This window comes from Ostrea edulis, chromosome 7, assembly GCF_947568905.1.
Source record: "Ostrea edulis chromosome 7, xbOstEdul1.1, whole genome shotgun sequence".
Taxonomy (NCBI): domain Eukaryota; kingdom Metazoa; phylum Mollusca; class Bivalvia; order Ostreida; family Ostreidae; genus Ostrea; species Ostrea edulis.
In genome coordinates this window covers 81,889,208-81,901,675 of record NC_079170.1, presented here as the reverse complement: position 1 = coordinate 81,901,675, position 12,468 = coordinate 81,889,208, and the positions used below count along the sequence as shown (strand labels likewise).

At 34.9% G+C, this 12,468-nt stretch overlaps 1 protein-coding gene across 5 annotated transcripts in view; it reads right to left on the bottom strand.

The window, feature by feature from the left end:
- LOC125657063 (fibrinogen-like protein 1) overlaps positions 1-12,468 on the bottom strand; it is a 68,209-nt gene that overhangs the window by 4,736 nt on the left and 51,005 nt on the right. For 2 of the 5 annotated variants that reach the window (XM_056145480.1, XM_056145483.1), the window contains exons 2-5: positions 10,710-10,858; positions 8,929-9,025; positions 7,218-7,379; positions 15-667 (exon numbers count right to left, since the gene is read on the bottom strand). In XM_056145480.1, coding sequence (XP_056001455.1) covers positions 420-667; positions 7,218-7,379; positions 8,929-9,025; positions 10,710-10,858 — 656 coding nt within the window. In that variant the 3' untranslated portion in view covers positions 15-419. Of the gene's footprint in view, positions 1-14; positions 668-7,217; positions 7,380-8,928; positions 9,026-10,709; positions 10,859-12,468 lie in introns of those variants that run through there. The other 3 variants (XM_056145482.1, XM_056145481.1, XM_056145485.1) reach the window with 2 other exon arrangements.

The following is a 12,468-nucleotide window of genomic DNA, read 5'->3' as shown; positions in this document are numbered from 1 at the left end:
AAAGGATATCATTATTTGCTAGAATACATACGTTTTATTTAAGAAGCTATTCACGATATACATTTTTTTTTACAATATCTACAAGAATTTATAATAATTAACCATATACCACAAACATTCATGTGTTCATGAAAACAATGCAGATCGTGTACTACATATTAAATGTTGATTATTTGTCAGAGTTTGATAATCAGTGAGTAGAACTAATCCATGAAATACATGTACATCTCTATCATTCTACATAGATTGCTACTATTCACTACTCAATAAACAATTAGACTGTAAAAATACATGATAATTTCATTCATATTCATGACCCGTCCGTTACTAATCTCTCTACGTCAAAGATAGATGTCTGATATAAATGAATATATCCAGCATATGTTTTTGTCAACTGCTAAACACGGTATATACTGATGTTAAATCTTGGGTCTGATCATCATTGCCGTGTTTTTTAATGCTACATATTTACTTTCCCAATGGTACCAGACAGGGTATTGGGGATGAGACAGAGCAGACTCTGCGTACCGTCCGTTCAGATTGGCGAAGTGACAGCCAAGGTACCACCAGGCTCCGTGATATTGTACTGCACAGTTAGTATCTGTCGCGTCATTATCCTGATCCCAGGTACTGAACTGATGTCCACTGTGGTACTTCAAACTGTTTCCTACAACAGTGTATTGATAACTATTATAAACTTCAACTGTCTTCTACAACAGAGTATTGATAACTGTTATAAACATCAACTGTCTCCTACAACAGCGTGTTGATAACTGTTATAAATTTAAACTGTCTCTTACAACAGATTGTTGATAACTGTTCTACAACAGAGTATTAAAAATATTATAAACACCAACTGTCTCCTACAACCGAGTGTTGATAACTGTTATAAACATCAACTGTGTCCTACCACACAATATTAATAACTGTTATAAACATCAACTGTCTCCTACAACAGAGTATTGATAACTGTTTCAAACATCAACTGTCTCCTACAACAAATTATTAATAACTGTTATAAACATCAACTGTCTCCTACCACAGAGTATTAATAATTGTTATACCCCTATAAAACAGTTCCTATATAACTCCTTACAAAAAAGTCCAACACTTCGACTGTTCTGGCGACTGTTGGGCGGGGAACTGTTAAAATCGACTGTTAAAAAAGACTATTGACCGATGACGTCATGTGGCGCGAACTCGAGTTATCTTTTCATGCCGTTTGGATAAAGAGAAATGGCGGATGCATATTTTGCGACAGAAACGGAAGATGAAATTCAATCAATTCTTCAAAGTAGGGACAGCAAGAACATAAAAAAATATTTGTTCATCATTTTCTAGAATCAATTGTATAAGATGAAGTTTACTTATTTTTATCTTATTCGTGTTAAAGCTGTTATACGCAAATCACATGATTCTAGGTCTGCTGATTTGTTTACGTAATGGCGAGGTTCACGGATTTGACGGATGATGAAATACAGAATTTATTAGATGAAAAGCAGAACAGATGCACGAAAAATATAATTATCAATTCGAAAAATGGGTATGTTTTCTTTTAAACTAGTGGAATCGGTGATAAATGTATGCAATCACATTGTCCCGTTTAATGTCAACAAATCATGTGCACCTAGTAACAACAACCTAAAAATGAAGGCGTATAACAAAACAGTTATTAACTGGGTCCTTGGACAACAGCTGTGTTGTTTGACCTTCGAACGGATCGGTTGCTGTTGTCCTTGAACTCAGTCAATAACTGTATACTGTTATAAACATCAACTGTCTCCTACAACAGAGTATTGATAACTGTTATAAAGATCAACTTTCTCCTAAAACGGAATATTGATAACTGTTATGAATAGCAACTTTCTCCTACAACAGATAAGTGTTATAAACATCATCTCTGTCCTACAACAGAGTATTGATAACTGTTATAAATATCAACTTTCTCCTAAAACAGAGTATCGAAAACTGTTATAAATATCAACTTTCTCCCAAAACGGAGTATTGATAATTGTTATAAATATCAACTTTCTCCTAAAACAGTGTATTGATAACTGTTAAAAATATTAACTGTCTTTTACAACAGAGTATTGATAACTCTTATAAACCTCAACTTTCACCTACTACAGAGTATTGATAACTGTTATAAACATCAACTGTCTCCTACAACAGAGTATTGACAACTATCAAAAACATCAACTGTCTCCTACAACAAGGTATTGATACCCGGTATTTGTTATAAATATAAACTGTCTCCTACAACAGCGTGTTGATAACTGTTATAAATATCAACTTTCTCCTAAAATACAATATTGATAACTGTTATAAATATCAACTTTCTCATAAAACAATGTATTGATAACTGTTATAAACATCAACTGTCTCCTACAACACAATATCGATAACTGTTATAAACATCAACTGTCTCCTGAAACATAGTATTAAAACTGTTATAAGCATCAACTGTCTCCTTCAAAAGAGTATTGATAACTGTTATAAATATTAACTGTCTCCTACCACAGAGTTTTAATAACTGTTATAAACATCAACTGTCTCCTACAACATATTGTTGATAACTGTTATAAACACAAACTGTCTCCTACAACAGAGTATTGATAACTGTTATAAACATCAACTGTCTCCTACAACAGATTATTGATAACTGTTATAAACATCAACTGTCTCCTGAAACATAGTATTAAAACTGTTATGAACATCAACTGTCTCCTACAACAGAGCATTGAAAACAGTTATAAACATCAACTGTCTCCTACAACACAATATTGATAACTGTTATAAACATCAACTGTCTCCTGAAACATAGTATTAAAACTGTTATAAGCATCAACTGTCTCCTTCAAAAGAGTATTGATAACTGTTATAAATATTAACTGTCTCCTACCACAGAGTTTTAATAACTGTTATAAACATCAACTGTCTCCTACAACATATTGTTGATAACCGTTATAAACATCAACTGTCTCGTAATACAGAGTATTAATAACTGTTATAAACACAAACTCTCTCCTACAACAGAGTATTGATAACTGTTATAAACATCAACTGTCTCCTGAAACATAGTATTAAAACTGTTATAAACATCAACAGTCTCCTGAAACAGATGATTGATAACTGTTATAAATTTAAACTGTCTCCTACAAAGAGTATTGATAACTGTTATAAACATCAACTGTCTCCTACAACAGAGTATTGATAACTGTTATAAACATCAACTTTCTCCTACTACAGAGTATTGGTAACTGTTATAAACATCAACTGTCTCCTACAACAGAGTATAGATAACTTATAAACATCAACATTCTCCTACTACAGAGTATTGATAACTGTTATAAAAATCAACTGTATCCTACAACACATTATTGATAACTGTTATGAAAATCAACTGTCTCCTACAACAGAGTATTGATAACTGTTATAAACATCAACTGTCTTCTACAACACATTATTGATTAATGTTATGAACATCAACTGTCTCCTACAACAGAGTATTGATAACTGTTATAAACATCAAATGTCTCCTGCAACATAGTATTAAAACTGTTATAAACATTAACTGTATCCTACAACAAAGTATTGATAACTGTTATAAATATCAACTGTCTCCTACCACAAAGTTTTAATAACTGTTAAAAACATCAACTGTCTCCTACTACAGAGTATTGGTAAATGTTATACACATCAACTGTCTCCTGAAACATAGTATTAAAACTGTTATAAACATCAACAGTCTCCTGCAACAGATGATTGATAACTGTTATAAATTTAAACTGTCTCCTACAACAGAGTATTGATATCTATTAAAAGATCTACTGTCTCATATAACAGAGTATTGGTAATTATTATAGATGTCAACCCTCTCCTACAACACAGCTAATCCACAAGATGTAAGAAAAATGAAACCAAGGTCTTTAAAACATCCACCATGTTTCCATTTACGAGATACAATATCATGGTAAAAAACAAGAGAACTCTCCAGTTTCTTGCCAGTCAATACCAATGCTGATTAAGGTAAAACATGTGACTTTTACAGTCTCGTGAAGTAATGCGGAATTTGATACTAGATAAAGAAATTCCATTTTTTTTCAACAGAAAAAGAGAATCATAAGAAATATAATAATGTGTTTCAAGAAAACTAAAATGGTTTGGTACAAAAGAAATCCTATATAGATTCAGGAATTATATGGTTAAGTGAAGCAAATGAAGTCCTCTACAGGATTAAATACTTTACCATGTTTTCTGTATCTTATTCATTTAAGTTTTATTAAACTGAGTGGAATAAAGTGATATGATATAAAGTGCTTATTTTTGCTTTTCTCATTTACTCGAAGTATTTTTAATTCGCAATTGAAATATTTATGGTATGTTACTGCCAAAAAAAGCGCCAAATTTTAGTTGAATTTCAACATTGAAGAATCCATTAGATATCATAGCCTACATTTTTACGTTGATTGAAACTTGACGGAAACTCTAAAATCGTATACGCGCGGCGGAAATAATACATGAAACTTCAACGTCAGGTTTCCTCAAGGATTCTATCGCTTCAGTTTTGCGGAAACTAGCATTCTCATCCAGTAATTGAAAGTGACAAAGATGTACTAACATTTGACAGTTTTGAAAATTCATTAATTGTATATTGTTTAACGTCCCTCTCGAGAATTTTTCACAGATATAAAGACGTCACCATTCCCGGTAAAGGGCTGCAAAATTTAGGCCTATGCTTGACACTTGCGGCTTTTAAGCACGGAGGGATCTTGAACGTGCCACACCTTCTGTGACCTGGGCGTCGGTTTTTCCGGTCTTATATGAAGTACCGCCCAATATAGTCGCCTCATACGGCACGCAAGGGGTACCGAGAACCTATTCTAACCTGCATTCCCACGGGATACTTTACAAATAAATTTTTTATCATAGACTTATAAATCTTATTTAAAAAAATCCCGTTCACTTAAGTAATAAATTTCACATCAACGAACAAAACATTAGATATCCTGTGTGTAACAGAGTTATACGTCGGAATACAGCGCTTATATGTATATCAGTACACCTGTGTACAGCATCATTTTTCACAGTGAACTTACCTTCACAATTGTTTGGAAATGCATGGCAACTTAAAAGGGTTGTCAAAATCCTACTAAATTATAGGAAGGGTTAGCAAACATTCTTCTTCAATATTATGGATTCATTTCATCACATCAAAATTATATTCTTACATTTCCACTACTGTTCACGACTGTTATAACAAGGGAGGGGATCAGGTAATATGTGTTAATTTACATGTGTAAATAATTAACTTCGTAAAAATGACTGAAAATGTACGTTGTGAAAAATGGACATGCGCTGGATACTGCTATTGAGCACTGTAAAATCCACGATACCTGGGTTCAGGTATCGGGGTGGGGTTTAATTAATGATATCTTGAGAATGCATTCTATTTAAAAAGAATCCCCTTACTCTTAACTAAGCAAACAAACTTTGACAAATCATTTTCCTTAGAAAAATGAATGCATCGGTGAATTACATTCAAATAATTATCTTTTAGAATTCAAATAGGCAGTAGCGTTTACCTGTGATGTGATATAACTTAGTTTCGTATTAATGAATTGTAAATCATGAAAGATGAAAATAACGATCAGTGATCAATTAAATGATCAATTGTGTATGGTTGTTTTACACGTACCAACATATCTGTCATGTAGAGGTAAGTATGAAAATAAAAACGAATAAAAACCCCACACAAGTGATACAGTGATTCCTAAAGACCAAACAATGTGCATATTCAGGTGACCGTTAATGCCCATGTACCTCTTGTATTTTATACATCTTAACTTCTGTATGAAATTTTGTGTGTAATCCGAATGCGTTTTGTTTTGTTACGAGTTTAGATGATAGGTAAACACCCATACCAGCCGTTCATAAATGTCCCGACACTGTAAGTCGGTATTTACTACATACCCGTCGTTCCTAAATATCCTGACAATGTAAGCTGGTATTTTCTACATACCCCCTGAATATCCCGAAACTGTAAGCCGGTATTTACAACATACTCCCTGAATATCACGACAGTGTAGGCCGGTATTTACTACATACCCGCCGTTCCTGAATATTCCGACACTGTAAGCCGGTATTTACTACATACCCGCCGTTCCTCAATATCCTGACACTGTAAGCCGGTATTTACTACATACCCGCCGTTCCTAAATGTCCCGACACTGTAAGTCGGTATTTACTACATACCCACCGATTCTAAATGTCCCGACACTGTAAGCCGGTATTTACTACATACCCGCCGTTCCTAAATATCCCGACAATGTAAGCCGGTATTCACTACATACCCACCGTTTCTAAATATCCCGACAATGTAAGCCGGTATTTACTACATACCCACCCTTCCTGAATATCCCGACACTGTAAGCCGGTATTTACTACATACCTGCCGTTCCTAAATATCCCAACAATGTAAGCCGGTATTTACTACATACCAGCCTTTCCTGAATATCCCAACACTGTAAGCCGGTATTTACTACATACCCCCTGAATATCCTTACAGTGTAGGCCGGTATTTACTACATACCCGCCGTTCCCGAATATCCCGATACTGTAAGCTGGTATTTACTACATACCCGCCGTTCCTCAATATCCTGACACTGTAAGCCGGTATTTACTACATACCCGCCGTTCCTAAATGTCCCGACATTGTAAGTCGGTATTTACTACATACCCACCGTTTCTAAATGTCCCGACACTGTAAGCCGGTATTTACTACATACCCGCCGTTCCTAAATATCCCGACAATGTAAGCCGGTATTCACTACATACCCACAGTTTCTAAATATCCCGACAATGTAAGCCGGTATTTACTACATACCCACCCTTCCTGAATATCCCGACAATGTAAGCCGGTATTTACAACATACTCCCTGAATATCCCGACAGTGTAGGTCGGTATTTCCTACATACCCGCCGTTCCTAAATATCCCGACAATGCAAGCCGGTATTTACCACATACCAACCGTTCCTGAATATCCTGACACTGTAAGCCGGTATTTACTACATACCTGCCGTTCCTAAATATCCCGACAATGTAAGCCGGTATTTACTACATACCAGCCGTTCCTGAATATCCCGACACTGTAAGCCGGTATTTACTACATACCCCCTGAATATCCCGACAGTGTAGGCCGGTATTTACTACATACCCGCCGTTCCTGAATATCCCGATACTGTAAGCTGGTATTTACTGTTCTCATCTCCAATTTTGAACGTTGAATACAGGGCGTACGCTTTCTCACCAGAAAACCTCATCAGCTCCACTCGTAATTCCTGATTTGTCATTGTTAAAAAGTGAATCGCATCGTTTCCTGCATAGTAAGGAATAAAAAAAAAATTTATGCATGGAAGGAAATGAAGGGGTGGACATTTAATGGCGGATCTAGATGGGTCACGGGCGTTGAACTCGCTTTTTGGTTAAATATTCTTAACACATATTCTGTAGGTGTGTTTTACTACCTGGGGATCTTACAACTCAACAGTTTTGGGCGGAAAGGTTAAAAGCGTTGGTTGTACCCCACGTCTTCAGACGTTATGTGGATCCACTACTAGCGCTTACTATATATGTGCCGTATAACAGTTTGCTAATGAGGCATGCAAAAGAAACTTTTACCGAAATTTTTCTAGAATCTGAGCGCATCTTTGATTCCCAATTTACAAAGAGTACCCACTGCAATATACATGTTCGGGAATTGATCATTCGTTAATAATTGTGATGTACAAACAGGTGTTATTGAAAAAGAAATGTTCAACATTGAGTTCTAAGTCAGTGGTTACGAAAAAACTCAGTTACTTTTCACAAAATCACCCCAGGCAAAATATAAAAGAAGTGCATCAGAATTCGCCAATTTTAAGAATATGTCAGAAAGAAACATGAGAAAAAGAGGATTCAAAATTATTCAATTGAAGGGTCATGTCCTCTCTAAAGGAGAGACAATGAGGAATTTGTAAAATATGGCGACATCTTTCATACCTTCTTCTTAAGAAGCACTGGGACAGAAAAAAACATATCGAATGTAAAAGCTTTTTTTAAGAGCGTATATTCCATTTTGTAAAACATTATCTCCCAGGAGAAGAATGGGATTACAGTAAGGGTTCTAACTTCTATATATGGACATAGAGGGAACAATCTTTGAAAATGTATTTCACAAGAACAGGACCTTGAGTGATCATACCAATATGCAAGTATCCTCATGTAATGTAGATTAGAATTTGCTCAAATTATGGGCAGGGGTAAGGTAGGGCCACAATAAGGAATGAAAGTTTTGAATTGCATTGCATAAGGAAAGCTTTAGACGTACATTTTCAACGGTAACAGGGTCATGCTTAGTAATATCATATCCTTGTGAAGTGCAAAGTAAACTTGGTTTGAATTGTTGTTTTAGGAAGTTGGCTCGGGTCACAGTAGGAAATAAAGGATTTACATGGAAACATATACTCTTTGAAAAGTGAATCTAACGACCAATGATCAATTCCTTAAATCCTATAAAGATTTATCGTAAACACGGATTCCTGAGTATGCCGGATGCGTCCCCCTCTAAATCCTCCACTGATTAGGTGCCAAAGAAGATGAAGGACCCCTGTTTCCTGTTCATATATTTTGATCAGTTCAACCGTAGTCAAAATTAGCATGTAAGAACGGCTTAACAATTGGTATGAAACATGATAGGGTCCAACTTAAATTTACAAGACCTGGGGGAGATGCATATTTCTTGATTCATTTTTTTGTATGACACAAAAATACTTGGATTTACATTTTGATCATGATAACATGGTTGGAGACTTTGATCCGAAGATATATTAATGTCAAGCTGTTTTGTATCTCAATCGTTCTACATGTAACATAAATAGTAATCCTACCAAGCCAGTAGTTTGTAGATGGGTCTCCAAATCCTTTCTTGTAATCTGCCCAAGTTTTATAAAAGTCCGTAGAATTATCCTGTCGTTTTTGGATGACCTACAAAAATTTGTCAAATCTCATTTCTGTGAGGTGATCTAATGTATGCAAGGTTCCTTTCGAAGTTTGTCTGTAAAGAAATAATTTCTGTGAGGTAATCTAATGTATACAAGATTAATTTCGGAGTATGTCTGTATCAATTGAAAGAGTAAAATAGCAGCTTATTTCTCATCTTCATAGTATTCTTCAAAATATATAAAGTTAATCACTTAGTACAAATACTAACTAGACTGAGAGGACAATGATCACGTGATTAAAATATACGTCATGATGATGAATGTCTTCTCTTTACTATATATGACAACAAAGCTTATCAAACTTATCACAGTATATAAAGAATAGTTATGAGTCTCTGACTTTTCAACAAAACAGCAAAATTTGAAAATAATGAATTTGACTGCACTATTCAACTTAATTTGAATTGTGTACTATTTATTGTCACATGTGACTAAATAAGATTCTAGATGTACTATATCAAAACGATATTTGGGAGAGATCAATGGCGGTGACGTAATGAACTACTTATTTTGAATCGTATGATTTCAAACACTAGAATTCTCTAAAACCTTGTTTAATCTTTGTACAAATAGACTGTAAATTTTGTGGTGATACACAGTCAATAGAATTACATTAAATATTACATCACTGGATACTTGGCATAATGACAAATTTACGACAGCACTTCAAACAGGCTTATTCTCTTGAGTGAATTCAGCTAGGTGGTAAATCAACATCGGACATTGTTTTATTAAATTTGATTAGGCCTTCTGTATGTTAGTATCCATCCATTGGTATATTTTACTGTAAATACATTTGTATAACTTGTTAGATATTTGAATTGTAATTGATCTTGACTTAGAGGGTAGTCACGACCGATCACAAATTTGTGTTTAACTGTACTAGTGGACGGAATTATAACACATTGTATTTTAATATAAGTCGTAACTGTCTGTAATAAAATAGTGCGTTTTAATTCAAACGATGTTCCCATCTAAGTCCATTTCCCCACACAGTTCCTTTTCGGAAGATTCAAGTTTTCTATTTTCTAAAGATCACCAATGAAATTAGTTGACCACTCTACTGTAGTGTCAGATACCGCCATGTATCTGTGACCTCTCAGACTATTCACGTTCATCTTATTGAAGAAAGGCGAGGATAACGAACAGTGATCAATCTCATAACTCCTTTCGATGTAGCTAAAAGTGGATATACACGAAACTGTCAATTTCATGTTATTCAACTATGTTTAGAATTATTCAATCTTTATTTTCTAACGTAAATTACTCAATATATCGATTTACAAAACGATGGTTTTGAGCAAAAGATTTTTTTATGTTTAAATCAGATACTTGATATATCTAAAAAAGACATGCATATATACATGTAGGACCACATCGATACATGTATCCGCTCTTTTCACCTAAATTCTTAAGGTTTGTGTTTCTGATTTCTATGAAGTTATCGTCCACCCCCACCCACCCCGCCCTCTGTAGTCATGTCACAGTACACTTTCTTTTTGTCAGCAGAGACATATATTGAATACACACTAAGGTTGGATTACTTTTTAAAATCCCAATACAGCTTTATCTTAAAAAAAAAAGAAGACTACATATGATTATATAGCGTTATCTTTACTTTCTATAAAAATTCTTACGCTTTGTGTTTCTGATTTCTATGTACTCACCGTCCAGCCCCCTCCATCTGTAGTCATGTCACAGTACACTTCCTTTACCTGATCATTGACTTTTATCGAATATACCCCATCTTTTCGTTTCACGCCTGGGTCACTTTGTAAAATCCCCATACAGCTTCCATGAATTAATTTCAAACGCACTACAAAAAAGACACAATAAGTGGTTGATATATATTAGTGATATGAGATTAATGCTTGTTAATGCATCTATTAAGGCACGTATGAGGTTAGTACTGATTAATGCACCGACTGATATACGTAATCTTATCCTGTAAAGAGTAAGTTCTGTGGTTGTTTTTGTGATCTAATTTGCAAATACAAGCTGTCATCGGGTCGTCGAATGCTGCCTGGCGTGTTTGGTACAAATTGTTAGGTCGTTCTTTTACAGACTAATTTTTACTACGGATTACCCCCTTTACTTGATGGTTTCAAGGCGTGTGTGACTTGTCAACAGGGGATGTTTACTCCTCCTAGGTACATGATTCCACCCTACTGATGTACGTATTTTCATGCAATTGTCGACTCATTAGAAATATTTTGTACAAATATCAACATGTAAAGGTCTCGTAAGATTTGTCGAGCACCTGAAGAGGTACATAACGTAGGACTTAATAGATAACGTAGGCACATGCCATCGTTTTTTAAAACGAAAGATGCACTTTGAGAAGACGTTGATTTCACAATCGTCTGAAAATTAAAAGAGTACCTATACCCCAACTAACCTAAGTTCTAAAAGAACGCAGGTAAGAAATCATAAACATGGATTCAATAATCAGTTCAAACATCCCACAACCATTTACTATTTAGTCTACCATTCACTACTAACAAGTGAATTTGGGACAAGCATGTTTACCTCAATCATATTGGCCCTGGTGTTCTTCAGCAGATTTCTATAATTTTTTCACCCTTCTAATTCCCCCCGACAAAATAATCATATATCCTCACCTTACCTCCACTGGGTCATGATTTAAAGGATTTTTATCAAGATTGTTGATGTAATAAAATCAGAGTGAGTAGCCTTAATAAAGCACATTTCTGCTGTTTTATTCTTTCATTACTCCCAATAATTGATGCAAACATGCATTTTAACTGGATTCAAAGCTTCCGCTGCACAAATCGTCACTTATGAGCTATCTAGTCACGTGATACGTCATGACGTCATACGTGTCAATGTGCTGCAGCAACTATGTATATGTGTGTGAATAGATTTTATTGAAAGTCATAAATTATACAGAATGAATAGCTAATGTTCCGACATTGATGATATCCCATTAGTATATAACATTCGGTCATACATGTTTGAACTTGCCACTGCGCCAAATCGAAAAGAGATTCCGTCAGCAAATATAAATATTACAACGACATTGACGGACTCGGAAAGTGTGGACCGTTTTTGCAAATATCTATCTTTTCATCGAACGCAAACATTTCGTGTTGCTTGGTAGATCATATTTTCTAAAGCATTAGAGGTCTGTACATGTAGAGTGTAACATGCATTCTAAAATCCTTTAGTGTATGAGAGAGAGAGAAAAAATTCTTGACAATTCTTACCTAGGATTTTTTTCGGCTTTTTTAATCATGGGGGAGGGGTGGTCGTATCATTTATGGTGTCAAAGTTTATAACTTCAAGCATGTGGGTGGGTAGGGGGAGCAGTATACCAATACATGTATATCTTTGCATATGAAATCAAAGGTGCATATATATAAAAAGTGTATGCTACACAGAAATTTCTTTGATTGTCTCAATACA